Source organism: Chelonia mydas, chromosome 15 (assembly GCF_015237465.2).
Source record: "Chelonia mydas isolate rCheMyd1 chromosome 15, rCheMyd1.pri.v2, whole genome shotgun sequence".
In the NCBI taxonomy this organism is placed as follows: Eukaryota; Metazoa; Chordata; order Testudines; family Cheloniidae; genus Chelonia; species Chelonia mydas.
The window spans coordinates 23,688,903-23,715,714 of NC_057856.1; the positions used below are offsets into that span (position 1 = coordinate 23,688,903).

The 26,812-nt window shown below is 41.3% G+C and overlaps 1 protein-coding gene across 1 annotated transcript in view; it reads right to left on the reverse strand.

Moving 5' to 3' along the window:
* Nucleotides 1-417: 417 nt before the first annotated feature.
* The window catches only part of AACS (acetoacetyl-CoA synthetase), a 60,224-nt gene continuing 33,829 nt past the window's right edge, over nucleotides 418-26,812 (reverse strand). Inside the window, exons 8-18 of the mRNA XM_037878638.2 lie at nucleotides 24,608-24,755; nucleotides 21,364-21,444; nucleotides 18,751-18,875; nucleotides 14,866-14,930; nucleotides 14,584-14,706; nucleotides 13,071-13,184; nucleotides 12,044-12,169; nucleotides 9,414-9,483; nucleotides 7,620-7,678; nucleotides 5,722-5,924; nucleotides 418-1,792 (exon numbers count right to left, since the gene is read on the reverse strand). Of these exons, the coding sequence (XP_037734566.1) occupies nucleotides 1,655-1,792; nucleotides 5,722-5,924; nucleotides 7,620-7,678; nucleotides 9,414-9,483; nucleotides 12,044-12,169; nucleotides 13,071-13,184; nucleotides 14,584-14,706; nucleotides 14,866-14,930; nucleotides 18,751-18,875; nucleotides 21,364-21,444; nucleotides 24,608-24,755 (1,252 nt within the window). The 3' untranslated portion in view covers nucleotides 418-1,654. The remainder of the gene's footprint in view (nucleotides 1,793-5,721; nucleotides 5,925-7,619; nucleotides 7,679-9,413; nucleotides 9,484-12,043; nucleotides 12,170-13,070; nucleotides 13,185-14,583; nucleotides 14,707-14,865; nucleotides 14,931-18,750; nucleotides 18,876-21,363; nucleotides 21,445-24,607; nucleotides 24,756-26,812) is intronic.

A 26,812-nucleotide genomic window follows, 5' to 3' on the forward strand; every position in this document is an offset into this window, starting at 1 on the left:
AACTCCAGTTACTTATCTTCACTAGCATTTTACATGGTGTTTGCTGTCTCCATATAAACACACACACTTTGCAGTGAAGATCTAGCCGGACATACTATTTTAGGACCGTGCTGGAGGATGTAAAGCAGAGGGGCACATTCTCAACAGGCTTGCTTCCGCATTTAGTCACATGCGCCACACGCCATACATCAACAGGCATCTCAGTGCTGTGCCACATGCCCAGTGCTGTGCAGAACATGTAGATGGCAACCCGGGCCCTGAAGAGCATACAATGTAGAGATCTTGGGGGAGGGGAGAGACAAAGACTAAAGTGTTGGGGGATGGGTGGAGGAAAAGGAAATTAAGCTAAGAATCAGATCATACCAGAGCGTGAAAAAAAAGAAAAGAAAAAAAAGAGTCCAATGAGACAATTGAGTGAAAATAAAAACCAACACTTAAGGATCGGTTTCATTTTTATTAAGTTGAACATATTAACAGCGTTGAATGCACTGAACACAATTAAGGACACCCCGTGATTTTAACGCATTAAATACTTTACCCACAATATTCAAATAGTGCATGGGATCCTGAATGCCAGGGGTTCTGTATACCTATTGCAATTGTATCTTCTATGTTTATAGTGTCAACATACTTGTAAAAGGTTTTTTCCCCTTTATAAACTGGAAGGATAAAGAATTTAAAAAATTTAGTTTTTCACTTTCAACATCACATTTAGTAAAAAAAAGTCTTACAAAAACATTGGCTTTTATTACATTAATAACTGGAATTGCTCAGCTAATGCAGTACTAGATTTTTGCCTTCAGACTCTAATAATGGATTTTAGAGCAGTAAGAGTCAAATTCTACTCAGTCACACTGATGTAATTCCACTGAAAAAAAAAATCAGACAAACGCTGGCTTTTCACCAACAGAAGTGACACAGCATTTGCCCCCCCCCACCAAAAAAAAAAAAAAAAATCTATAAAAACATATCAGCTGAAAGCTTAAAACTATATGTGAAGATATCACAAAATGAAGCAGCAATTACCTCCAAGGGTACAGTGAGATATTTCATGACTGTGCTCAAATTGAGTCAGTCAGTCAAATAAAAGAGGTTTCAGAGTAGCAGCCATGAATTGAGATGTGGCTTTATAAAAACACATTAAAAAGTACTGCATACTTTTATATTTCATGGCCATGCTGACATGCCTTTACCCTCCTGCATAGGACAAACATCAAGTATTTAAAAAAGCCACAGACTCCCTGCACCTGGCTCATGTTGTTGTTTTAAATAAATAGCTTGAATTCCATTTAAAAAATAAAAAAAGGAAAATTTTATGAACACAATACTCCATTATCAATTGGAAACCGTTTGCTCTTCAGGTTCTAGTTTGCCAGGTTGTTGATATAAATCTAACCAGAAAAGATGCATTTGTCACATGTATAAAAACCCAACAGGCAGTTTCCCTCTTCCAGGCTTAAAGATAGACTCCAAGACACATTGCCTATTCATCTAGTAAAAGGTAGCTACATTTTACCCAAGCCTTTCATAATGCACTTAATGAAATATTTTTCCTTTAAAAGAACCACTGGTATTTAAATAGCTTTTTCTTTACATACAGTATTCATATATACAAAAAAAAAAAACAAAGAACACAGAGATGCAACAAACAGATTCAGAAATTCTGAAGCTCAGGAATATTTTGGTACAAATCCAGCGTCTCTGGATTTGATAAAGATCCCCGCTGATCAACGTTCTTCCCTGCAATGACCTGCTTCACAGCCACTTCAACTTTCTTCCCATTTATTGTGTACTGCAAAAAAAATAAAATAAGTAAATAAATAAATCAGGCAACAATGAAGCTACACTCTTTGTCTGGTTGCTTTATAAACGGTCCAATGGAAAAGCCGCCGCTAAGGCTGGAATTGATTCATTTCCCCTAGCAGTGGAGGCAGGAATTCTGCTACACCTGACATCAAATAGTTTCTTAAACAGTTTGAAAAGCAAACTGAATTTGATGAGTTTTATTAGTGATTTTAGTTCTTTAATAGACAATACTATCACCCTAAGCCAGCTCTCATTTACTTCTAGGGAAGCAGGATCGGGCCCTTAATGCAATAATTAAAATTTTGCAACTTTCTGCCATTTAAAATGACACATGATTTTCAGCTTTTTAGGTTTTCTAGAAATAGGCCCAAACCAAAACCCTAGATCCAAGAAGCCCTGGATACGTGCATGTGTACATGTACCTTGATCTCAATTCCGCAAGTGTTCTCTCTTTATAAGGGGCCAAACCAAAACCCTGCTTTTCAAAGCCCTGGACTTGGAGATGGAGCCAAGCTACACAACTTGGATTTACTTCAAGGACTTTCACTTGTTTCCCTAGACATTTAATTGCTGTTAATAAACAGATTCAGATAGAAAACAGCTTCTGTGGGAACAAGACATCATGACGAGGCAAAAGACAGGTTCTCTGTGCTTGGGTTTCAGTGTTGCTGACCAAGGCACTACTGCAATTGTGCAGTGAAGAAATCCCAATCTGTGCTCCAAAACAGTGGAATTCTTGGCTGGCAAAGGCAAGTAGAGAAGACCTGATTCTCCTGTTGGCAGGGATGATCCCTGAGGGATGGTCGATCCCATCTTAGGGAGCACCAGGTGTCTCCATTACGGAAGCCGTTGAACAAGAGCATCGTTTGGCCTGCTTTTCAGTACCAGCCACCGCCTTGTTCTGTCTACTCTTCATTTTGGTTAAGATAACCGAGGTTGTGGCAAGATATAGCAAAGCAGCCAGTGGGCTCAGAGTTATCTCCTCAAGGTGAAGCCCAGAAGTTAACCCTTCTGAGACACCTTTTCATTAAAGATCTTTCAGAGCAGGCCAAATGGTCTTTAGCAACAATATTGTATAGTTAGGAAGTTATTCAGGTATTTGGTCTATTTTTTCCTTGTTTAATACTACATAGTTCTTATCCCCTGGCATAACACTAAACAGCCACTCTTCCTCCTCAGTGATTACCAGCCTGGTTTTGAGAAGCAAGGAGGACCTAGAATTCCCAATGAAGTCGATGGGAGCTGCTGGAAGTTCACTTCTTGGGGAGGGAGAGGGAAGCTAGTCATACAACATGTTTCAAAAAAAGCTGGCAGCAAGCGCTTAACTAAGCATATGCTTAAGTGCTTTGCCAAATTGGGGCCACAGGGCTCAGTCAAGGTACTGCAAATCTTTCCCAGTTCGAATTCCCTAAATACTAACTCTGAAAGGTTTATCCATACCAAATACCCAGACAGATAGAACAGCAGGGGACTTCCACACTTTTGTATCAGTTAACACACGCATAGCTCAAAGACGGTATAGATGTCAAAGTGGATCAGGTGTTCGAACCAGATCAAGAATATTTTACAATATAAATGTATGCTTGTGCGCACAGCCCTTTATCACTGTATATTATCTGTGCACGGGAAAAAAAGTTCTTTAAACATTTAACTAGAAGCATGAAGTAATTTCCAAGCCTTTTCCAGAGTTTTTGGCATGTCTATTTTTGACAGTTTGTAAAATATTGGCCTGATCCTGATTTCACTTACAGGGGGTGTTTTACACCAACTCCACTGATGCCAGAGTTATTCCCAATTTCAACCAGTGTAAAATGACACCAGGCTCAAAGCCCTATAATTTTGGGGGCAGGTACTTCGTTTTTATAAACGCAAACTGACATCTAGAAATAGCAGTATATGGAAAGATTTTTTTCCTTCCCAAGTAAAACCTTCAAAGAAAGCAAGGAGACAGCTTTGATCACTTTACTGCCGATACATTTTATCTGAAACATAACTAAAATTCATTCCATTGTAAATTCAGTCACACTGTGAACTAATTAACCATCTAAGCAGGCATTCCTAAGGGGCTGGCTCTCATAAATGCCTCATCGCCATCAACTTCATTCTTTGCATTCAGGTTATTTATGCATCTTTGAAATTTAACATTTTATGTAGAAGCCAAAGATGCAGTCTAGAAAAATCTATATCACTACTCAAGAGGTAAGTTACGAAGGTTTTTTTTTTTAAACCCTCATGCAAACAAGACATGCTAAGCCCAATGCTACTTATTTACAGCAGTGTAAGCCAACAGACACCAGAATCAGGCCCTTGCCTGAAGTATGAAACCAAATGGGAGCTCCCAGTGCACAGTGCCACTGAAAGGCAGGCCACTTTGAGTCAGGAGCCTACATTTGGATTTAGTTAGGCATGTTTGAAAAATTAGGCTTACAGTGCTTTAGAGAAAATGCTTGAAGACTTAAGCCCATATGCACATGGCCTGCCAGGAACTACCCTGCACGTTCCAGCCTTGCCAACAGTGAGCTGCTCACAGAGCAGCAGGTGGTGACTGGGGATAGGGCTTTTAAAATGGAGAGGCTCCTCCAGTGAGTTGGGAGAAGAACAGAGAAGCACCAAGCAGGCTCCTCTCGGACCAGGCTCCATCAGCCTGACTTACAATGGGGTGTGTCAGTAACTCCACTGAAGACAAGATGGGTTACTGTGCTGCATGAGTAGAATCAGGCCCAGCATGTTCATCTGCACAGACATGTCTGAAAACGGAGGGTCTCTCTCAAACAAATGTATAAAGGTGTCCACCACTCTGTGGAGGCAGCTGGGTTTTCCTTGGGAAGGAACGTGTTCGACTTTGCAGAAAGAGCCCCTGTGGTTTAACAGTGACACTGTCAGTCACCTACTGACAGTACTCTTTACTGGGAACCCCAGCTCTTACCTTCCATATCGGTACTGAATTACTGGAAGATTCCTCACTACTGCTTATATTTCTCTGAATTTAGGTAAAAGTTAAAGCAGGGAAAGTACTTCTGATGTCCATCTCTGCTTTCAGAAGAGAAGGTTTCCCACACTTGAGAACAGAAGCAAGATGACTCTCTATACAGCATGCAAATATACCCATTAAAGTACAACTCATTCACACCTGTGCTCCCAAAAAGAGTCACTAGACAGGATAAAGGCCATCACTAGGGACATCAGGGATGTCCCCTTTCTCCCTGGCCTTGTTAAACACAATATATTAAGATCACAGATTTATAATAGCTCAAGATGGAAAAGATTCATTTCCATGGAGCCCATTCGATGGGCAGGATATAGCTGTGTTGCAGAGAATGTGTCCGATATTAAAATGATGCCACGCTGGTGCTATATATAGTGTGACTAATTATATAGTTGTTAGACACAGGCAGAGGAAGGTCTCTTATTGTAGTTATAGCTATTGTTAAAAATATGGATGGACCTAAAATTGAAATGCAAAAACGGATGTAAGAAAAGTGATTTCAAACATTTGCTCGATGCTCTCAGCTTTCAAAAACATACTATTTGAAATGGAAAAAAACAAAAAAAAAGGCAAGCAAAAGCTTTTTGGCACACCTATAAGCTAAAGTTAGCTTTATAATATGTATTGAGAAAGCACAAAGTATTTTATAAGAAAATATAACCCAATCTTTAGCTCAGCAGGGCACATGTATATTTATAAACCAAGGGTGGGTAGGGATAGTTCCAAAAACAAGCTTAGTTGAGAAGAAAGCAAAAAAAAAAAAGGTCAAGTCGCTAGGCAACGTAGACAAACTATTTATAAAACTTGAAAATGCTTTTTAAGATGCTAAAATTTCCAGGCGTGTGGGTTTGAAGAGTGATGACAACTGCTCCTTAATTACTGCTCAAGGTGACAAAGAAAAAAAATTAGGCAGTGTTTTCATGACATACCGGAATGCCTTTGGTTTCTAGAATGAGGCTAGGAACATGTCTGGCAGACAGCGCTATGCGTATCGCATCCCTAATCCTTTTCACCAGATCCTGACTGAACACCTGGTCCGACGCCATCTTCAGGAAGAGGATCACCCTTTCCTCCCCCTCTTTGTTGTACTGAGGGACACAGAGGCTATCTGAAACCTCCTCAAAGGCTTCCACTGAAAGAAGAAGAGTGCTTTATCATCACATGCGCTTGTTTTTAATACTGGATGCTTTTTTTATTTTACACTAAAGGGCACATCTCCCATCACCTGTTCTGGCACTGATGAGGCAAACAAGCAGATATTGACTGGGATTCTTAAAGAGAACACCTAAGGGAATTAGGCACCCAAGTACCACACTGTCAGTGGCATTGGCCTACCTAATTAAGATTTTCAAAAAAATTTAAAGCAATTAAATAAGCAAACCACACTGAAAGTCGGTCATCCAAGTCACCAACTCCCTTGTGGAGTTTTTATGTTTTTTAAATCCCAGCCATTGATTTCTGGGAAAGTGAATATCAAAGTTTATAGCTCCAATAAATACGGACTTAGGTCAGGCTAAAATTTTGATATAGTTGTTGGCTTAATAAACCTTTTTGTTCAAACACAGGCAATACGTTTGCTGATTTACCACAACTAACTAAGGTACTTCTATACCCCCTATTACCACAGTCTGAGCACTTCCGGGTCCTTAATGTATTTACCCTCAACAATCAATTGAGGTAGGCCAGTGCTACTATCCCCATTTTACAGATGGGGAATGGAGGTCCAGAGAGACTAAGTGGCTGTCACAAGGTGGCACAGGAAGTCCGTGTTGGAGCAGGGAACTGAATCCAAGTTTGAGCCCTGACCAGCAGCACCCCCCCGCCCCATATGACTGCTTTTCAACCAGTCATGTGGCAGGATGCCTTAAGTACATTTCACCATGTGCAGCTGGATGATCCAGGCAGTACAATCTCAACTGGTTTAAAAAAAGGTGAGGAGGCATTATCAGATCACAGGCTGATCACAAACTGGTTCAGTATTCAACTGCATCCCCGACTGAAACAAAATATTTATTTACTATACTGTTAGTTACACAGCAGAGCCCTTGAACACAGGGAGCCAGAATCAGATATCATTTCCACCAACGTAACCTGGATTAGACTCTGGCTGGTAGGTTCCAAAAACAAGACAAGGGAGAGACTGTTCCAAAGCTTACGCAAGGGAGTAACTAAGTGAAATGCAGCCTAGGGCAATAGCCATGAACATTCTGAAAGTTGCCCCACCACCCACAAGGGAAACTGACCCTCCAGATTTCACAGTGTACGAGGACGACAGCTTTTGCAGCAAAACAATACCTCAATTCACTATGCCAGAGGAATGCTTGACACCATCTCTCTGCCCTCCCTCATTACTGCTAACTTTCTGCTGACTTCATACAGTCACACACTGCCTTTGTGCACAGATTCACTTATGGCAGTAATAAAAAGGCACAAGAATTTATTTCGGCCATTGACAATGGCTCAGTAAAAACAACCAAGCACTGTCTAATAGTTCGTCTTGGAAGAACAAACAATGGAAATAATGGATTCTCTTTTGAAGTCACATAAAATGGTCTGCACAATTCATAAGATAAATCTTATGAGGAAAATGCAGTCCATTTCAGTTAGTCACCTCCAGCTCTGTAGATCCTTTTGGAAGGAAGGCAATTTCATAGTCAACAAAGCAGTATTTCGTTGTTAATGAGAATAACCTCTTTAGCCCCTTTCCAATGAAAGATCTTATGTGTTAATTAATCAATCCTTTCAACAACCCTTTAAATGCTCACATTTCAGATTTAAGGCTACACAAATGTCACTGTTGCAAAAGGTGGATGAAAGTTTTTCCTACCTATGTTATAGATTTCGGAACTTCCAAATCTCACTCCACTTGGATTTAGCGTACCATCACTGAAAGTTACACACAAACAAAGGAGTATCAAAATGTAGTTAGGGTTTGATGAAGAAATGATGCAATTTACTAGGTTTCTCAATATTTGGTGTGGTGAAATATGCAGGAAGCTGTAGCAGAAATAGGATTACAAGAGATTTTTGTCTAAAAGCAGCTTTGTGCTCATTATATTTTGTGTAAAACTTAATTTTAAACAAACCACATTCTTCTCTTCATCATTTGTTTACTCCATGCCCAAAGTTTCCACTGGCTTTCCTCACTTAAACCTGCATGCACACAGGCCTTCATAAAAGTAGCCACCAATATCCAGCCACCAAGTAACACAGCCAGGTGCCTTTGTGGCACTCCTTGGCACTGCTATTTTGTCTTCCCTCTCCCACCACCTGAAGCGGAGCATCTCCATTTCAGAAGCACGTCTCACTCCCTGCAGACAATGGACTCCATGAGCTGAGCCTAGAAACTGAACCAGGCCTGTTGCGTGAAAATCTGGACAAAATCCTGGACCACTAACTTGCCATTAAAACGGAGAGCTGATAAATTATATGGCAGTATTTACCAAACAATGCTCCTGAAGTCCTATTAACTCTTCAAAACAAGCATGACAACTTATAACAAGGTAACACCTCACACTTCTAACCTGTAGCTTTCAGAAGTGGTTTAAAAAGATGGATAAGTACCATTATCCCACAGCACCATAGGGAACCTGAGGTTCAGAGAGGTTAAGGCAGACATTTTCAGTCTCTCCATTTTCTGCGAGTCCAACTTGAGACATGCAAGGCCTAATTTTCAGAGGCACCCAGCACTTATCACTGAAGCCCACTAGAGTTGTGGTGCGTGGCACTTTTGAAAGTTATGCCCATGGTGCCTCAAGTTGGACCTCTGGCAAAAAAAATCAAAACAAAAACAGAAGAACTCAAAGGATACTTTTAGAAGTGCAGGGCAGCAACATGCTCAAGATTATGTAGCAAATCAAATGCAGAGCCAAGAGCGAGCCCAGTTTTGACTCCCTGTCTGGTGCCCCACCCACTGGGCCTCACTGCATCCTGTGAAATTCCAGGTTCTCAGCAGCATGACCTCTCAAAACGCAAGAGGCTGGAGGCTAGCAATCCTGCACAAGTACCGTATATTAGCTATTTACAATGTGCTGTCCCTTCACTGTGAACTTACTGGCCATACTGGGTCAGACCAAAGGTCCATCTATCCCAGTATCCTATCTTCCAACAGTGGCCAATGCCGGGTGCCCCAGAGGGCATGAACAGAACAGGTAATCATCAAGTGATCCGTCCCTTGTCATCCATTCCCAGCTTCTGGCAAACAGAGGCTAGAAACATCATCCCTGCCCAGCCTGGCTAATAGCCATTGATGGACCTATCCTCCATGAACTTATCTAGTTCTTTTTTGAACCCTGTTATAGTCTAGGCCTTCACAACATCCTCTGGCAGGGAGTTCCACAGGTTGACTGTGCCTTGTGTGAAGAAAGGCTTCCTTTTGTTTGTTTTAAACCTGCTGCCTATTAATTTCATTTGGTAAGCCCTAGGTCTTGTGTTACATAAATGTTGAAATTTACAATGTTGAAAGTAATAGGATTCTAGTATATTTCCTCAGATCCAGAAACTCCACCAACAAGCAGAGTGGGGAGTCATCTGAGAAATGTACATGTTCTCCTGCAACCCAACAGAGCCTGCCAGCTTTACACATGTTCCCTCAGAACAGTTTTACCAAACTATACTTTACCTGCGGCCAAGCATGATGATTCCTCCAGTCTCAGGATTTATTTTGCAGTAGTCACCGTGGGCCCAAATACCTGTCAGAAGGTGACAAAGTGTTAACCATCCCATTTGCCATCAATGCAGATCTGATTGACTCACCATGCAACTGCAATTTAGTTATCGAAAACCAGAAGGGGACGGCACCAGAGTTTGGAGAGACTGACTTAGGCGGAAAATTAAAAGTTAAGTCTGTAGAGTTTAGCTAGAATATGACAAAGGGGAGACACACAAAAGTCTAGAAGTATGTGGAAGGTGTAAGTCCTTTGATTCTGTCAGTTGGACTACTCCTGTGAATATGTACAGCCCTTACTCACCCGAGGGAGAGCTGTCTAATCCTCAACATTCCGGGCATGATTCTGATCCTCCACACAGTGGTTTAACTCCCCTGACCTCAACAGAGGCTTGTTCTAGCTGGCTGCACAACATGCATCTGTATGGGACCCAGATTTGGGATGTTGCTCTTCCCCCATCAGAGGGTGAGGGGAAGAAAGATTGATCGGCCTGAGCGTGCTCAGAGTCAACGCCCAGCCTCACTCCACATACCCAGGCTCCTGAGTCTTGTGTTAAATGCTTCATTGATTGTGTGATGCAGGATCCTCAGAGATCTGAGTCAATGTTTTGACCACCACCCACAGTGAGGCATGAGGGTACCTCCAGTAGAGGTAACACTCAAAGGGGATGTCTCCCTCGACCTTGTCAGTAATTCTGGGATTACATGGCAGGCTCTCAATGGAGTCACAGGGGCTCCCGTTTGCTTGACAGAGTTACTCTGGATTTACACTAGTGCAAAAAATCAGAATCAGACCCCTAGAAGCTGGGCTAGATGTTTTTCTCATCTACAGCAGGGTTAACATGGAGAAACTCCAGTGCTGGGAATGGAAACGTTAAGCAAAATTTGAATTAGGTTGGGTAAGGTCAAAACCCCAACCACGCACGTGCAGGCACCACTCCATTCCTCAACTGACAAATTTTATACTTCGTTTCAACCTGAAACACATTTCTACAGACCACCACAAAAAATAGGGTTTCCAACAGATCACTGAAACCACCATCGGTACAGGTTTCTTAGGGAAGACTGAAAGGACAGATCGCTGTGTTTGACAGCAGAGTTGCGGTTGCTACGGGTGCACACGCACATGCTTTTACATGGATTCAGTGGTCCCTTTTGTTCTTAAAGGCCCCTCTGGTTTTAGTGGCCGGATAAGTGAAATGTACAATAAACCACCAAAACATCACGAACCTAGTATTATAAAGCCAAAGAAAGAAATAATCTATTGTTAAAAATAAAACACGCACCTCTTTCCAGGAGAAAGCTTACAAACAAATGACAGACGAGGTGGCTGTGTATTGGTAACTACTGCCACAGCGAGGCAGAGTGCGTGCTGTGGTTTTATACGCAGTCTTTCAAACTGTAGTGAGGCAGCAAAGGAAGAACACAAAGAGACTGTTCTGATTGGTGACTGTGGAAGAGTGTGTGGAAAGCTGTCAAAAGATCTGTTTTAAAGTGTACCAGGGCTTTATTTAGAGTTAGACTTATTTCATGGTGTATGATCCTAGGCCATCTGCCAGGAAGAAAACTTTATAGTAGAATTAAAACTTGAAATGCAACTTGTAACGTGTGGGGTCTCGCCGGGCATTGTGATGTTACGCGGTCGTCCCCCTTCCCCACCCCCACGGAAGGAAACTGGCCACTCAGTATAAACAATGGGACAGAAAAGGTTGCTAAAATTATAAACGTGGCAGCAATGGCTGAATATTGCTTATAAAATAAGAAAAGGGCCAAGGAATGGAACGGTAAACAGACCCCTGTGGTTAAGTGAAAGGTAGCACTCTCCTACTGTAGATCGTGGTTTCTCACAGTAAAAGGCACTCTTCCTTGTTACTCACTTGAAACGCCTTTGTGAGGCTGTGATTGATAAACATCTCCATCTAGCGCTGAAAAGAAATGGACTCAAGGCCTTGATCCCACAAGCCCATGCCCAGCATGCAACACGGAGGGCAACGTTGCTGTGCTTCAGTGCAAGTACGAGCAAAGGCTATGGGTGGACCCAGTGCTCCAGAATAAAGCACAAACAAGCATCTAATCCACTGCACATCTGTCCCCTTACTCTTATCAACACAGGGCTGGTGCGGGAGTGGAGAACGAGATACTGGCTTACCCCTCACACTAATTAGGTACTAGGCCTGGGCTTATCTCCTAGGCCTCACTTCTAATACTAGGCAGGAACAGTCTGGCATCCGTATAGTAGCACTCAATAGAAGATCATTCCTTTCCCACTTATACACCCAACAGCATACACCTGTGCCAAGCCAGATCAAGCTGCTCTAGCAGTCCTATCTGCCTAACAGCAACAGAGGAATTCGTTTGCCAGAAATTCAAATTCGACTAACCTAGACTGAAATTCAGACCAAAGCACCAGCGAATAAATAGCAAGATATTTATCAAACATTTGTTACAAGTGCCACCCTAGCAAATTTAGATCCAACTGCATCCACCCAACCATGGGAAAGAGCAGGCTTATAATTTTTGTAAACAACCGTCAGTTCTGTATGCCTGGTCAGTTCAGATAATGAACTAAGCATTTCACTACGTACCTGGGAATTTTGAAAAATAAGCTTTCCTGTATTTATTTCCATTCTCATCATTCCAGAAGTGTGTAGGCTGACAGGGCATAGGCTTGGTACAAACCAGCTCACCGCTTTCCCCCCAAACTGGTTTGCCTGTTTACAAATAAAGAGACAGATTTTCTGCATTTCCCTTTTGTAAACCGCTGGGTACCAAAGCAAAGCAAAGAACATAGGATTATTATTTGCAGAATGGTAACACCCAGAGGCCCTGTCACTCTGGGCGTTAGTAGCTGATCTAAAAAGTTTATGGTCAATGGGCTAAATTCAACCTTGATTTAACTTCACAGAGTAAGGTTAGATGATCTAATGGTCCCCTCTGTTCTAGCCCCCTGTTTAGCACAAGCCTCTCCCAAATACCCCTATATTAAACCCAAAGACTTCAATTAGACCAATGTATTTCAGTCCTCAGGAGCTAAACTTTGAGCCACAGGGACAGAACAGAAAGACCAAAGTACTACCAATGCCCAAGGTCCCTAGAATAGCAAGAAACTGATTAGATGAGATACACCCAGATCACAGCAGGAAAAAAAAATCACTCTATGTTGCAGAGGAATGCAAAAAAAATTCATTAAAGTTTAATGGAATTACATCAGTGGTGAATTTAGTCCAGTGTCTGGTATAGACAGATTTTAATTGGACAGGAGCATAACTACCAAACACAAATACAAAATGCTGGGATATGGTCTCATACTAACACAGGGTCCTGAACAGCCATCAGATTTGCTCAGTCCAGTTTCTTGTGGGACAAGCTTCTACATCAAAGACCACCACCACTATTAAGGGCACGGTTGAGAAACGGTTTTGAGATCACTAACTCATTTACAGCTAGCCACTTAGCCATGAGATGGTTGCCACTTTTGGTCATCAGGTTGGATTATCAGCTGATCAAGAGATGAGACTGTCTCTCTATCAGTCCCATTAATCACCATCCAAATTCCCGCAGCTATTACATTTTAGTTAGAAATGCCTATTGAGTTGACTGGAAAATGGTTACCTTCATCATTCCATGCTTCCACTGCCATGCCCAGGTTCCTGGCCTGAATCTCTCCTTTGTAAACTGGGATTGTAACATTCTGACCCATGAAACATGAAATGATATCTGTTCCACCTATAACAAAAGGAGGGACACTTAGAATTCAGACACTTTTAAAGAACTTTTTAAAAGATCAAATAAAGGCCACATGAGTTTTTATTTTATTTTCACATAATACTGAAATAAATTCTGTCCACTCTAAGTAACAAAACCTAGAATACACTGCCTAGATTGTCTACTATTTCTATACAATTTACAATGAAGAAAGTTAGAGAGGCTTTTCTTACAATACGCATGCTCTTTGTATAGGCATATACCTTAGGGACTGAATTTTTTTCTCCCACTAGTTTTACACTGGTAAAAGATTCATTAACTTCACTGGAGTAACTCCTAATTTACACAGTGAGAGTGGCGATTCAGGCCCCTAGTCTACAGTTAGGTCATGGATCCAGAGAGGTTTAACATGAGGAAATGACACTATGCCCTTTGGTTCCTTGGAGCATCTTGCAATCAAACAGTATAGCTGGACTAGATAGTTGCTGGTGGTCCATTTCTATTTCTTGTTCTTGTGCATCAGCACAACTGTAGTTATGTTTGGGATCTTTGCACTCATGGGGAATATTTAAGCCTTAATTTAAAAAAAAAGTTTTCACTCGAGTAATCAGGATATTTCTAGTCATATTTAAATAAAAGGCAGAGTTACAACAAAAGGCCCAATCCTGCAAATCTCACTCACATGACTGTACTTTGACATCAGAGACTATTAATAAATGTCATCTTAAGGTCCAGACCTGCTTCCATTAAAGTCAGGGACAGAACTCCCATTGACTTTAACAGCAGAAGGATTGGACTCTGGATCTGGAGTCTAAACTAGGTTGACACGGTCCCACTGAAGACTGGATCCTTGGTACCCTGCACAACAGGGCCCTGTATGAGTGCGACTTTATATGAATAGAAAAGAAACTGCCCAAGTGAGCTCTCCTCACACTACACTGGACATGGATTGACACATCTCCATTGTTAATTACATAATCTACACATTGACCCGTCTATCGTGGCCATTAACTGAAATGGAAGCCTGGCAAAAGTCTCAGGAGAAGTTTCCTGGTGAAATCAGCTATGCAGAGAACAATGCGTGCTGTAGGTTAACAGACTCTCTTCCTCCTCTCACCCTGCTGCCCGCGAGGACAGCCAGTCAAAAGAAAGTATCCTGCTTCCTTACATCTACTCTGTCACAATAATTCCATCTCAAAGTCTTTGAGTGCACCAAGTTCATTATACTAATGCAATGGCATGCTGAATTATGCAGAAAAACCCTGCACAAGTCAAAGGTAGTTGCAGTTTAAGTATAATCACAGCTGACTAATCTCCCAGCCCAATTTTCCTGTACACAAAGTTGCAAAGAGGCAACAAAGATGGGAACTGGCTACAGAAGGAATTAGCAAACGTAAAATGCTTTTGGAGTAAGTATTACCTGAAATGGATCCCAGGAGGACACTGCTCTTTATATGTTTGTAGACATACTCGTAGCTTTGAGATTTGAGCGGTGACCCTGTAGATAGTATAGTATGAAGTGTTTGAAGATTATGGGTGTCACCTTAAAGAGGGAAGAAAACCAGGAATTACAAACATTTAAGTTCTATCATATTATCTATTCACCACTTAAATAAATCCAAATAGTCAAATTTAACCCTCAGCTCACTGTCTGTGGACAGGCTACAAGGCCAGACAAAAAACAGAGGGGTCTGAAGCTTACATGGTTTTAAGTTTCTCTCTTCTAACACAGCCAGCCACTTTGCACCTGTTCCAAGGATGGTGATCCTAGAGAGGAGAAAGAAATTTTCAAGGACTTTGCACATTCTACACCTTGCAGGATCAGTCAAGTATCAGATCTGCTTAAAGCTTTAATGATTCTAGGCATGTCTTTTTCCGCATCAAAATTAGTCAGGTCAATTGAGTCATTTCTGTAGCTTTGAAATTTTTAGTTCTGGCTTTAAATATTAAGCATAGCCTTCCCATCTAGTGGAAAGCGTTCACTTACAGTTTCAGGAATCCTGAACTACAAAGCACTCCAAATACATTAGGAAATCTCCTAACATATAATTCGTTAATTTGCCATAATTGCTGTTTAACAGGGCATCGTCGCCTTGTTATAGTCTCTCAAGTATCAGAATTGTGTTATTCCAGTGCAGTGTAATAGACGACAGTGATCCAAGTTTTGCTCTCAGATACACACTCAATTCCAACTGAAGTCAATGAGAGTTGCATACATATGGAGCATAGTGTATATGTGGCTGCTTGTTGAAGAATTCTAGAATTGGGGAGATGTCATAAGGAGAAAACCCTGGTTCAGCACCTTTCTGCTACTCACAAAACAAGGCAATTTTTGCTACACTTGCTAAGGCACCGTGTTTAGTATCTAAGTTTGAGCAGTCTCCTCCTTCTCCCAGTTGCAAATTACAGATCTTTAGGATAATGCAATCAGCTCTGCAGCATTACTATTCACATTACGCAAAACAGTCACACCAACACTGAAGGCACAGTGTGAAATAAATATTTCAATTAATGCAATAAATAAATAAGATACATAGCTGGAGAATGTGGTCATATGCAAGAAACAGACAAGCCAGTTAAAGCATCAAGAGCATAAACATTTTCCTTGCATGCTACCCCTCTCCCCTGCCCCAATCAAGCTTCACAACCATCCAATAAGTTAAAATATTCTTGTAACACCCATTTGATCAGGTCCTGAGAGGCAAAGTGACGTACTCAAGGCCTGTACCAGAAATAGAACTCAGGAGTCCTGGCTCCATCCCCCTGATCAAACCAATGGACTCTAGAAGGATTGCATAGCAAGCAGTAATGTGGTAAAAAGAAATCCTACTAAAACTTTGGAGATAGAACAGTGAGTGTTATTCAGTTTGAAAAAGTTAAACTATCCAAAGTAATCAATGAGGCTTAATACCTACATTTGTCTACATTAGTTAAAAATATAACTGGGGCTGCAATAGAATCCCAAGAGCTTCATTTGCCTACTGCTTTAATATGGGAGTTCTGAGATGCCATTAACCTAACCAGGAAACAGATTTTTAAATGAGTGCATATAACTCATTTTCAGTTCTCTGATCACAAGGAAGGAGAGAAGAAGGAAAAAAGTCTTCCCACACACCAATTAAAAGTTAAAGTGAAGCCTCCCCCTCAACTCCATTTATTGCTGGAAGTGTTAGCCTGATCTATACATTAACCTTCAAGAAATCCTGCTCCTGTGTAAGTAATGCTCAAGTGATTTGTGCTGGCATAGTGTTAGTTTTACATGGTGGCAATAAACTCCCTTGAGGATATGCTGAATTGTATGAAGATAATTATTATTTCTGCAAGGTGCTTTAGAGACATGCAAGTATATGGAATATTGCATGAGCGCCTAGAGCATAGGATGGGCACCTCTTTGTATAAAGAATAAATCACAATCTCTTCTCTATTACAAACAGTGATTGGCTGGTCCTTCGGCTGTGGTTTACTACAATCATATGAAGTATTTTTATCCTTATGCAATATTTTACTTACTAGCACCCTCTGAGCCATTTATTATATGGCAAGGATACTCTACACTGGTCTATTTTTTTGGTTTACTATTTGACATACTCTCTTTCCGAAGTCTTTGGAGTAGTTCCCTCCCCTCCAACACCAGTTTACCACCACTTAACCCAGGGGTGGGCAAACTTTTTGGCCTGAGGCCCACATCTGAGTATGGAAATTGTATGGCAGGGCATGAATGCTCACAAAATTGGGGGTTGGGGTGCAGGAGGGGGTTAAGGGCTCTGGCTCAGGGTGCAGGCTCTGGGGTGGGGTGGGGCTGGGGCCAAGGGTGCAGGAAGGTGCTCCAGGCTGGGACCAAGGGTGGGGGAAAAAATCAGGGCTGGGGCAGAGTCAAGGCACAGGAGGGGGGGGTCGGGGTGCGGGCTCTAGGCAGCGCTTACCACAAGCAGCTCCCAGAATCAGCAGCATGTCCCCCACTCCAGTTCCTAAGCAGAGGTGTGGCCAGGAAGCTCTGCGTGCTGCCCTGTCCACTGGCACCACCCCTGTAGCTCCCATTGGCTGAGGTTCCCGGCCAATAGGAGCTGCAGGGGCAGTGTGCAGAACCCCGTCTACCCCTATGCATAGGAACCAGACGGGGGACATGCCACTGCTTCCAGGAGCTGTGCAGAGCAGGGCAAGCCCCCGACCCTACTCCCCGGCAGGAGCTCAAGGGCCAGATTAAAACATCTGGAGGGCCGAATGAAGCCCTTGAGCCGTAGTTTGCCCACCCCGACTTAACCCCTTGATATGGGCTAAATCGAGCACTACTGAGCAGACTCTTTACTAAAATCATCCCAATCAAGGAGTTATTGCTATTCAGTATCACCAGGGTAAACAGTTATGCCCTGTCATGAAAGTGCAGTGTGCTACACAAGATAACAGCCAACATGAATATTTTGGAACAAACTACATTAGAAGGCTAGCATACAGCTGGCTAATGCTTTTAGCAATCCATTAAATATTAGACCTGTATACATGCTTGAACTGCTTTCGTTTACCTTCCACATACCCTGATGATGCTCAGAAATAATCTGTTCTATTTCTAGACTAACTTTTTACCCCACTGGTTCTGCTCTTGAATCCCTCTAAATCTCAAAAGATTTTATTAACCTTCCACTAGAAACAATTTCACTAAGATGTAACCTTTAATTATAAATAGCCAGCACCAAAATGTCAATCGTTAAATATTGCGTAGCATGAAAGGCAAAGCTGCATTTTAATTATTAATTGGCAATAGTTAGGTGACATGCACTGCATCCACTTTCCACCATAAATGCATTAAACCTGAGCATTAAGTAATTTAAAAATATTGAGTATTTAAACGGTAAAAATGTAAAGATCTGCAGTTTACAAAATGGTAGCGTTATAAAAATCAATGCTCTGTCCAGTGTGCACAAAGGTCAAATATCATGAAAGGCCTTAAAGCTGCTTCAGTTTCAATTTTGCTATTTCTTTATGCACCAGTAGAGGGCACCCGGCACTGCATTATGGTCACACGGGTATATATGACAACTAATAAATTGCTTGACAAAGAATGAAACAGATTAGAAAGCAAAGTATGAAAATACAGGTAGCCCTGCTGAATGGCCCCAGTCAATTTAAGGCTTTCAAATTCTATCAAGCACCATACTCAGGTTTATGCCAAGTAGTCTGAAATAAATTCTTGTTTCACTAATTCCGAGTGCACTGAGAAATTACTCTTTAGACTGTTCCCAATTACTGCCTTTTGAAAAGGCTGCTCTTAAAACTGACTGTTGAACTGACATTCTTTATTTACAGGGAATCAAAATGCCTGAATGAATTCTAAAACACACCATTCAACCCTTTGTCTTTCACTCCCTCTAAAAAAGACCACTTCAGTCTAAAATTTAAACAGTTTATCCTAAATTAAGCCAAAGTTTAAAAACTATGCCACCCTATACGTTGGCTTCAGATCAAGCAAAGAGCCTCTATTGAAGCTGTTGTTATGTGGGATTAGTAACAGACTAACGAGTGAAGACAGCAATTTCTAGGACTTAAATTGAGAAGAAGTTCTATAGTTCACTTCAACATCTTGTTTACCTACCCCAGTCGGTCAACCAAATCCCAGAGCACATTAGGTGATGGAACAAGAGGAGATCCATCATATAAGACCACTGAAGCTCCTGCAGCAAGCGCAGACACTAACCAATTCCACATCATCCAGCCAGTCTAGAACAAACAAGACTCCCATGTTAGTTTCTATCTTTGTGAGCTCACATACCTCGGAAGGAGACGTCTCTCCCAACTATTTATTGACCTGTGAATTCAGTCTCTCAATGTTACTTGAGAATACCACTGCATTACATTTGTTTACTGTTAGAGTAAATTTATCAGAACCCATAGACCAGTTTCAACTGTTATCACCGTAAATCCTGGGTAACTCCAGCGAAGCTATCAAGATTTACACTTGTTGTAGCTGACTCAGAACCTGGCCCCCACTTTAGTAACCTTATTTCGGGCCTCCAAAAAAAAATAAAATAAAATGGCGAGGGAGGGGAAGAGGAAGACTCATGGAATTAATGTAGGGCCGCAAAACGTGTACATTGGTTTTAAATTACCCCGATAATATATTCATAGGTTTAAGGCCAGAAGGGACCATTAGATCACTCAGTCTGCCTGCCTAACACACAGGCCAGAGAGTTTCATCCGGTTGCTCCTGTACTGAGCCCAGTAACCTGCACGCAAATAAAGCGCATGTACCAGAACAGCATCCTGTCCTGATCTGAAGACATCAAGAGATGGAGAATCCATCATACAAGGAACAGCAGAGTCCCATGTACTTATCCCAAATTACAATGATTGTAGGGTATTAGACTTACCTGGTAATTATAGACCAAAAACATAATAATTTTATTTTGTTTAGCAACTTTCACAAATACTTCAGGTGGTACTTGATTTGGTATTTAGCCCAAAATACTTCACAGGATACAAGTGACAGCAGGTATTTGAGAGAACTAAAACACCAATTCGGACATGGTTTGTAGTATCTAGTGTGTATTTTATGACACTCAATTGCTGCTTTACACTGAATCCCATCATATGGGAATGCAATACGTCTTGACGTTTTTAAAAAAACTTTTATCAGACATTATGAAAGTTCCAGAGTTCACTGTATGTACGCATCTCCTTGCAGAATGCAGGGTACAGTGCCTGTGCTAAAAAACACTTGGGGGAAAAGGATTCTTCCCTCCCTCCACCCATACATGTCACTTTGTTGGCATATGGGGGCCTGCAGCTAGCCAGGAAAATCTCCTCAGTGCCTGGGCCATGTAAGGCATCTGTAAGTGGTCCTACTTAGAATCATAGAATATCAGGATTGGAAGGGACCTCAGGAGGTCAGCTAGTCCAACCCCCTGCTCAAAGCAGGGCCAATCCCCAATTTTTGGCCCAATCCCTAAATGGCCCCCCCTCAAGGATTGAACTCACAACCCTGGGTTTAGCAGGCCAATTCTCAAACCGCTGAGCTATCCCTCCCCTTCTTGCCCAACTCCACTGCAAGCTCCAGCAGACAAGTCACACTAGGAGTGTGTTCATAGCACTAAGCATTGGAGATTGCTTTTTCAGAGCAGCCTGGGAGAAGTAGGGGTTGCTCTAATTTCTGTCAAGGGCTATAGCAGCCTCTGTTCTGACCTTCAGCAGGACTCTTACAAACTAAGCATAATTAGTTTTCCCACATCTCAAATTTTTCCAGCCTCAAACCGCTACAGCCTAAGAGTTTATAATAAAGATCTGAGTTTATGCACATCTCTGCTGATCACCTCTACTTGTATTATCTGATTTGCCATTGAGGTACAAGCCTAAACAACGATGGGGGAAAAATAACCAGATTCCTAGTGGAGGCAATGTAGATTAGCTGTTACTGTCACAAGTTTATACAGGAGCTCACCAGGGAAAGACAGGCTAGCCAAGCAGAAACTCCTTTCATACCATGTACAATACCTTCTACCTTGCTACTGCCCCAACATGATAAACAAACTTCCACAGAGATGAATTTACATCTTCCTCAACAGAATATAAATGACTGTTGGGAGCATGGAGAGCATCACAGTAGTAGGATAGTATTAGGATAATATTTAAAATATTTGAAAAGCCCCAAAACAACCTTTCTAGGCTTTTATTTTCTTAAAAATAAGTCACTGTTAAACCGAAGTTGCACTGTGTTGACTACACTAGCACCAAATAAGGATGGTTAAACTCCAAGGAGTCACAAAACAGCCATTCTATTTTCTTCCCTTTATATTATTAGAAATCACTCATTCAGAACATGGGCATTTCCACAATGGAGAAGACCAGTGGGCCATCTGGCCCACTCTCACATCTCTGACAGTGGCCAGAACCAGGTGTCTCAAAGGAAGGTGCAAAGAATCCCAGTGCACTTATGGGGTTCCCAAGTGGGGGTGACAGAGGTTGGCTCATGCCCCAACCATGAAGGTTCATAGCCTTTTAGATACCCCCTCCACCAGGCTCCCAGGGATGCACAAATTCTTGCCACTCCACCAAGATGAACAGGGTAAAATTGTCACTCATCTCCAACATGTCCAGTTCCCCACATGATGCAGATGCTTTGAAGATGCATCTGAGGAGGTCATTACGGCAATAAGCTTAAAACTTTTTTTTTTTTTTTTAAAGTTTTATAAATGTCATAAGCCCCACTTGCCGTTGTATAGTACATAATAACGTCATTGCTAGTCGTGTTGCCATGAAGAATATGCTCCTTCAGGTGCTGAATTAGTGTGCCCTGAAAAATAAAAGAGTGAAGGGAAAAATAAGTTTATGTAAATAAAAAGCAAAGATCTGGTGGCCAAATATACTTTTCAGACTCCTAATGCTGCATGGCCCTCAACAATGAGTATTTCAAGGTTACAGACAGGTATTGAATTCCACCATCTTTCAAAGTAAAAAAGAAACAAACAGGCAGCAACTCCCAGACCTATCCACATCAGCATGGATAGCATTCTCCACTCCCCTTTCATGTAACTTTCCATCCTCCTTCACTAGATCTCAACAGTATCTGCACTTAACCTACAACAAAAGTAAACAACGTGCTCCCACAAACTGCAGCATCACTCCATAGCCAGCCACTAGGGTAGTGCAGCACCCTATGTAGCCCATAAGGATTTGCCTACATGAGGAAATTGACCAAGAGAACTATAGCAGTACAGTAATATATCACTCTAGTTCTGCAGATCCATTTCCCCAAGTGAACAAGTCCTTTGACATAGTTTCACACTCACAATACACCCAGCTGACTGGAAGGAGTGAGGGACCCAAAGTTGTTCTGGACTTATATGACATGAATGCTTTGTGCCATGACACCTACTAGGTCACAACAGTAGCTCAAGCTATCTCAAATTTTAATTCTTTGGAGACTGCAGACAGAACTATGTAGACGACCTCCTAAGCATTCATGTGGCTAGCAGCATGGAAAATTCCACTGGCACATGACAATGCACTGAACTACGCTATTACTTGCTTTTCTCTTTTGTTGAAAATGTAGCTAACACACTTCTTGGATCATCATTCAAGACGGACCTTCCAGAATCAATGAATGTATAAACTGCTTCCTTGTGTCACTGTAGTAAAGTGACACATTAAAATGGTTGATTTAAAAACAAAAGCTGTGCTTTGCATTTTTGGAAGTGCTCATGGTGGAGCTATTAGGGACTTGACATGAATCAAGCAAAATATATGTTGAAAGAAAATCCATTATAGATAAAAATTTAAAACAAAAAACTAATGTAAATTGCACATGCTTTAAGGGATGGAAAGGAAAAAATATTAAATAAAAAAAATATACAAGCAAATCCAATTTTTCCTTAGCATCTCAGAGGAGCCATGTCTGGATTTTACCTGCTAATGCTCCAGTGCACTAAGATGTCACAATGCTGCCATCTAGCTACAGACTACTTTCTACAACCTGCATTTTAAACGTAGAATTCATGGCTTTGCCATACCACAACCAGTAACTGAGAAGCAATCTTGCACAAGACTTATGCACACGTTTAATGGGAGCGTTCACAGTGTGCAAGTGAAATGCAGGCTTGAATCTTTGCAGGAGCAGGATTTTTAATGGTACCCTTATAGTTACAGTCCTGTAGAAATTGAGACTATACCCCCATTGGATCAAATTCAATTAAATGTTTGTTGCCTCTCTTCTTCCCAATTTACACTTTTGGATTCTCAGGGTCTGAAATAGTAACGAAATTTCTAAAGATAAATCCACCCACAAACTATGAACTACTACTATGGAGAAAATGGAGTGTAAACCAGTTCAGAGCAGAAGACTGCTGAGCTCTTTTTTTGTTTTTGTTTTGGGGGGTGGAAGGGCAGAGAAGAGAATCTACCCCTTTGTGTCTTGGATTCTAGCTGAAGAACCGAATTCTCCATTTGCTTACATGGGTGTAAATCAGGCGTAACTGCCAAGGTGTGAAATCAGTGTAAAGGGAGATTAGAATTGGGGACTATGTTTCTATGATTTAGGAATTAAAAAATGAAATGAAAATAAAAACAAGTTGCTGAATCATTTGTTAGAGAACTAAAACAAAAACCCTACAACAACCTCCACATGTTTCTCTTTAAACCATTAATACACTAGAGCTTTGCTTCCGAAACGAAAAAAGTTACATATATTTAAACACACACACACCCCCACCTACCCTTACTTCTGCCTGCAGGATAATACATTTTAAAGGTTTGTCTTCCTTTAAATTATTTATGGCTATCATTTAAATATACACCACAACAGACTTGCAGAGGAAACATACGCATTTACCACATTGCGCACAGTAGGGTATATGAAGTTAAGATTACAAGGAAAAAACGTTTCCTGTAAAAAGATCCAGGGGATAATCAAGCTATTTTAAATCCACTGTGATCAACGTTATTTAATACACTTTTGCTGTCATTTCATCTCCTCTTGTATTTTTGATTATTGAAACTAAACTTCAGCTGTATCAGCACCACTGTGTGGCTCCAACCAAGTTGGGAGGATGAGGCAGAAGAAGAGGAAGGGTAGGATTCAAGGGCAAGCTAAGCAGCTGTGTAAATTATCTGGTGATGAACAGAACTCTGAAGAGGGGAAAATCCCCTTCCCTTTGTCTTCTCTACCTCGGTGTATTTTAATCTAGCTGGTCAACTGTATTTATCACACACCTTTCACTACCTTCTCTGCTCACTGACCTGTCTTCACAAGTGCTTATCCTAACATTCTGAACCCAAAGCAGCTAGCAACAGCTACCCAACTGTCACAAAAAGGTCTGGTCTACACCAGAATATTAGGTTGATTTAACATCACCACTCAGGGGTGTGGCAAATCCACACCACTGCGCAGTGAGTTAAGTTGACCTAACCCCCCAGAGTAGACAGCACTAGGTCAACAGAAAAATTCTGCTATGCTGCTGGAGTGTTTTAAATGTAGACAAGCCTTAAGTGAATTTACTGATGGAGATGGTTTTGGATTAACAGCTCAAGGGGCAGAATTCTTCTAGTCACAAAAGCCCAGCACGGGGGTTGCAAACTTCCCCATGTCATCTCTGCGAATGTCAGAGACAACCACAGTTGTCAAGGTTCATTCAGTCGTTCGTCTCTCCAGCAAGGACATCAGTTGTGCGACAGATACTTGTCCACTGGGAAGCGTCATGAACAACCAGAACAAGCTCCAGATAGTAAGGACTTTTGATCCTTATTGACCCATCTCTTTCAGCTATGGACCTAAAGGTGAAAGGTTTCACATAGTTATCAAAATCCACTGACCCAACCAGGCCCCCCTTGGAAACGATCAGTATCTTACATCACCACATACACTCTTCTCCCCTCCCCCTCGCCCCAAAAAAAACAAAAAAAGAGCTCTGATGATTATAAATAGACAGTGCGACATTGCAGCCCCAGGAGGGAAGACGTACCCCTGCTGAATGAACCATGCATTTTGGTGCTCCTGTTGTGCCAGATGAATACATGATAAAGAGAGGATGACTGAAGGGCAGCTGTTCGAACTCCAGCTGGGGGGCCTGGTCTCCTTTCCCAGTAGCCAGGAAATCTTCTAGAAAAACACTGTACAAAAAAGAGGGAAAAGCAACTACTTAAAACTACTTCAACTTTAAAAACAAAACTAACTGCTACTCAACCACACAGTCATCTATATGATCATTTTCAGACCCAATAGCACTCTTAAAATAATCCAGCCTGTATATGTAACCCTTCTTTTGGCTTTTCAGGCCTTTGGGGATTTTCTTTAAAATGAAATGTCAACAAAATGTTTAAGAATAAGACATTAACGGCTATATTTTAAGAACAGGCCTACAAATTTGCACATATGAACAGTTGCCAGCCTTAAAAGCCCCATACAGAGAGGCAGAGGTAGCAGGTAGGTACTTGTATAGCCCCTATCATACAACCAGCAGTGCGCAAATTAGTCTACTATACTTTCAAGTAGCACACTAAGCCATGACCTCCCTGTGCTGTAGCTGAGTCCAGATGGAATGTTACTGTGCAGCAATCTGGGACATTGTAGAACAAACCCTGCCTTGCCACACAGTAACTCACCGTGTAGACAGGCCTTAAGATAGATACTCAGGCCTGAGAAAAATCTTTGAAGCCTGGCTTGGAATAAAGGATCAGGCCCTCAAGGGAAATATTAAATTATAACAGTTACAATGTGGGTCCAGGTTGCAGTGCAGACAGAATGGCTGTTATGACCGTCAGAAGGGAGCTATGCTGGCCCTTGATTCAGCTGTGAATGTACTTTTGGCTTGTAGTATCAATTACAATGAAATTGTTCTGGAGTGACAGAATCTGACACTTACTGCACAGTTTGGAACATTAGCAGTATCAAAAGGTATTGAGTAACCTAACTCTGAACAGTAAATAAGCCAGCCAACCTACCTCTAATTGTTATTTAAATTGTTCACTGCTCGATTTTGGAGCATGCTTTCCTCTCCTCGTTATACCAGATCTCATTTATAGAAATGTGCTAATAGGATATTTCACAGAGCAAACATTTTCTTTACGATGATCAATAAATCAAACTCAATAGTTGTCATTTTGTTGCTTTTATAAAAGCCTCACCACACTTTTCATGTTCAAGTTTATCTGCAGGATCCAACAATCAAGTAGTAAATAGCAATGGAAAGCAAAATTCAGAAGGCTAACGAGGGTAGCTTGTTGCTTTGTATAAAGCTAAATGAAGTGGATAATGTAATTTTACTGGATGCTCCTGTTTTATATCAATTATTGCTTAGACAAAACATGAAATATGACTGAGTAAAAGATACCACAAATGCACGTTGGGGGAAGGAACGAGACTGAGACAGCAGTGATAAATCTAGTATTGACAAGCTGAAAAGTACATTCATTTTGTAAGCAACCTAATTCCATCTTTCTTTGTGGAGAGATTTCTTGCTGGGTCAATACTAATGGGGGGGGGGGAGGGGGAGAAGGAGAAAGAGAGAAGTGTTGTAATGAAAGAAAGCAGACCAATTGCTCATTTAGCTTCATGCTCATCAGTAGTGGGGTTTCTCTAATATAGGCAAAAAGTTTATTGAAGTAAACAACATTTTTACTAGTTTGACAGAAGTATTCTTGCTCCACCGCCCCCACCTTCCCATTCCTTCCCATTATTCTGTCACAAGTTTCTGAAAAAATTCTGCTGAATGGACAGTTAAAAAAACAAACAAACAAACAAACAAAAAAAAAACACCTTATTTTGTAAACCCAAGACACGTTTTCTTTTGGAGTACTGCAGCATCCTTAAGCAATGCTAGAAACCTAAGCACACCATCACTATACTAGAGCATGCAACACAAAATGAAATGAACTAGAAAGTTAAAAAAACCCTGATCAGTCTAAGTCAACTTCCAAGCCTGATCCTAAAGCCCAAAAACCTCAAGAATCATTCCAATAAAGTCAATGGGCTAAACTCCCTGGATTTACAAAGGTGTAAGTGAGAGCAATGATTCCACCGACTTATTGGAGTGAGAACAGCTCTGATCCAATAAAACTGCTCGCATAAGAGCTGCATGGTCAGATCCTAAATTATGTGCTAAATACAGAAGAACAAGTGAAAAGTTAAAATGGAGAGAAGCTTAAAAAGCTAACCAACTGAAGAAAAA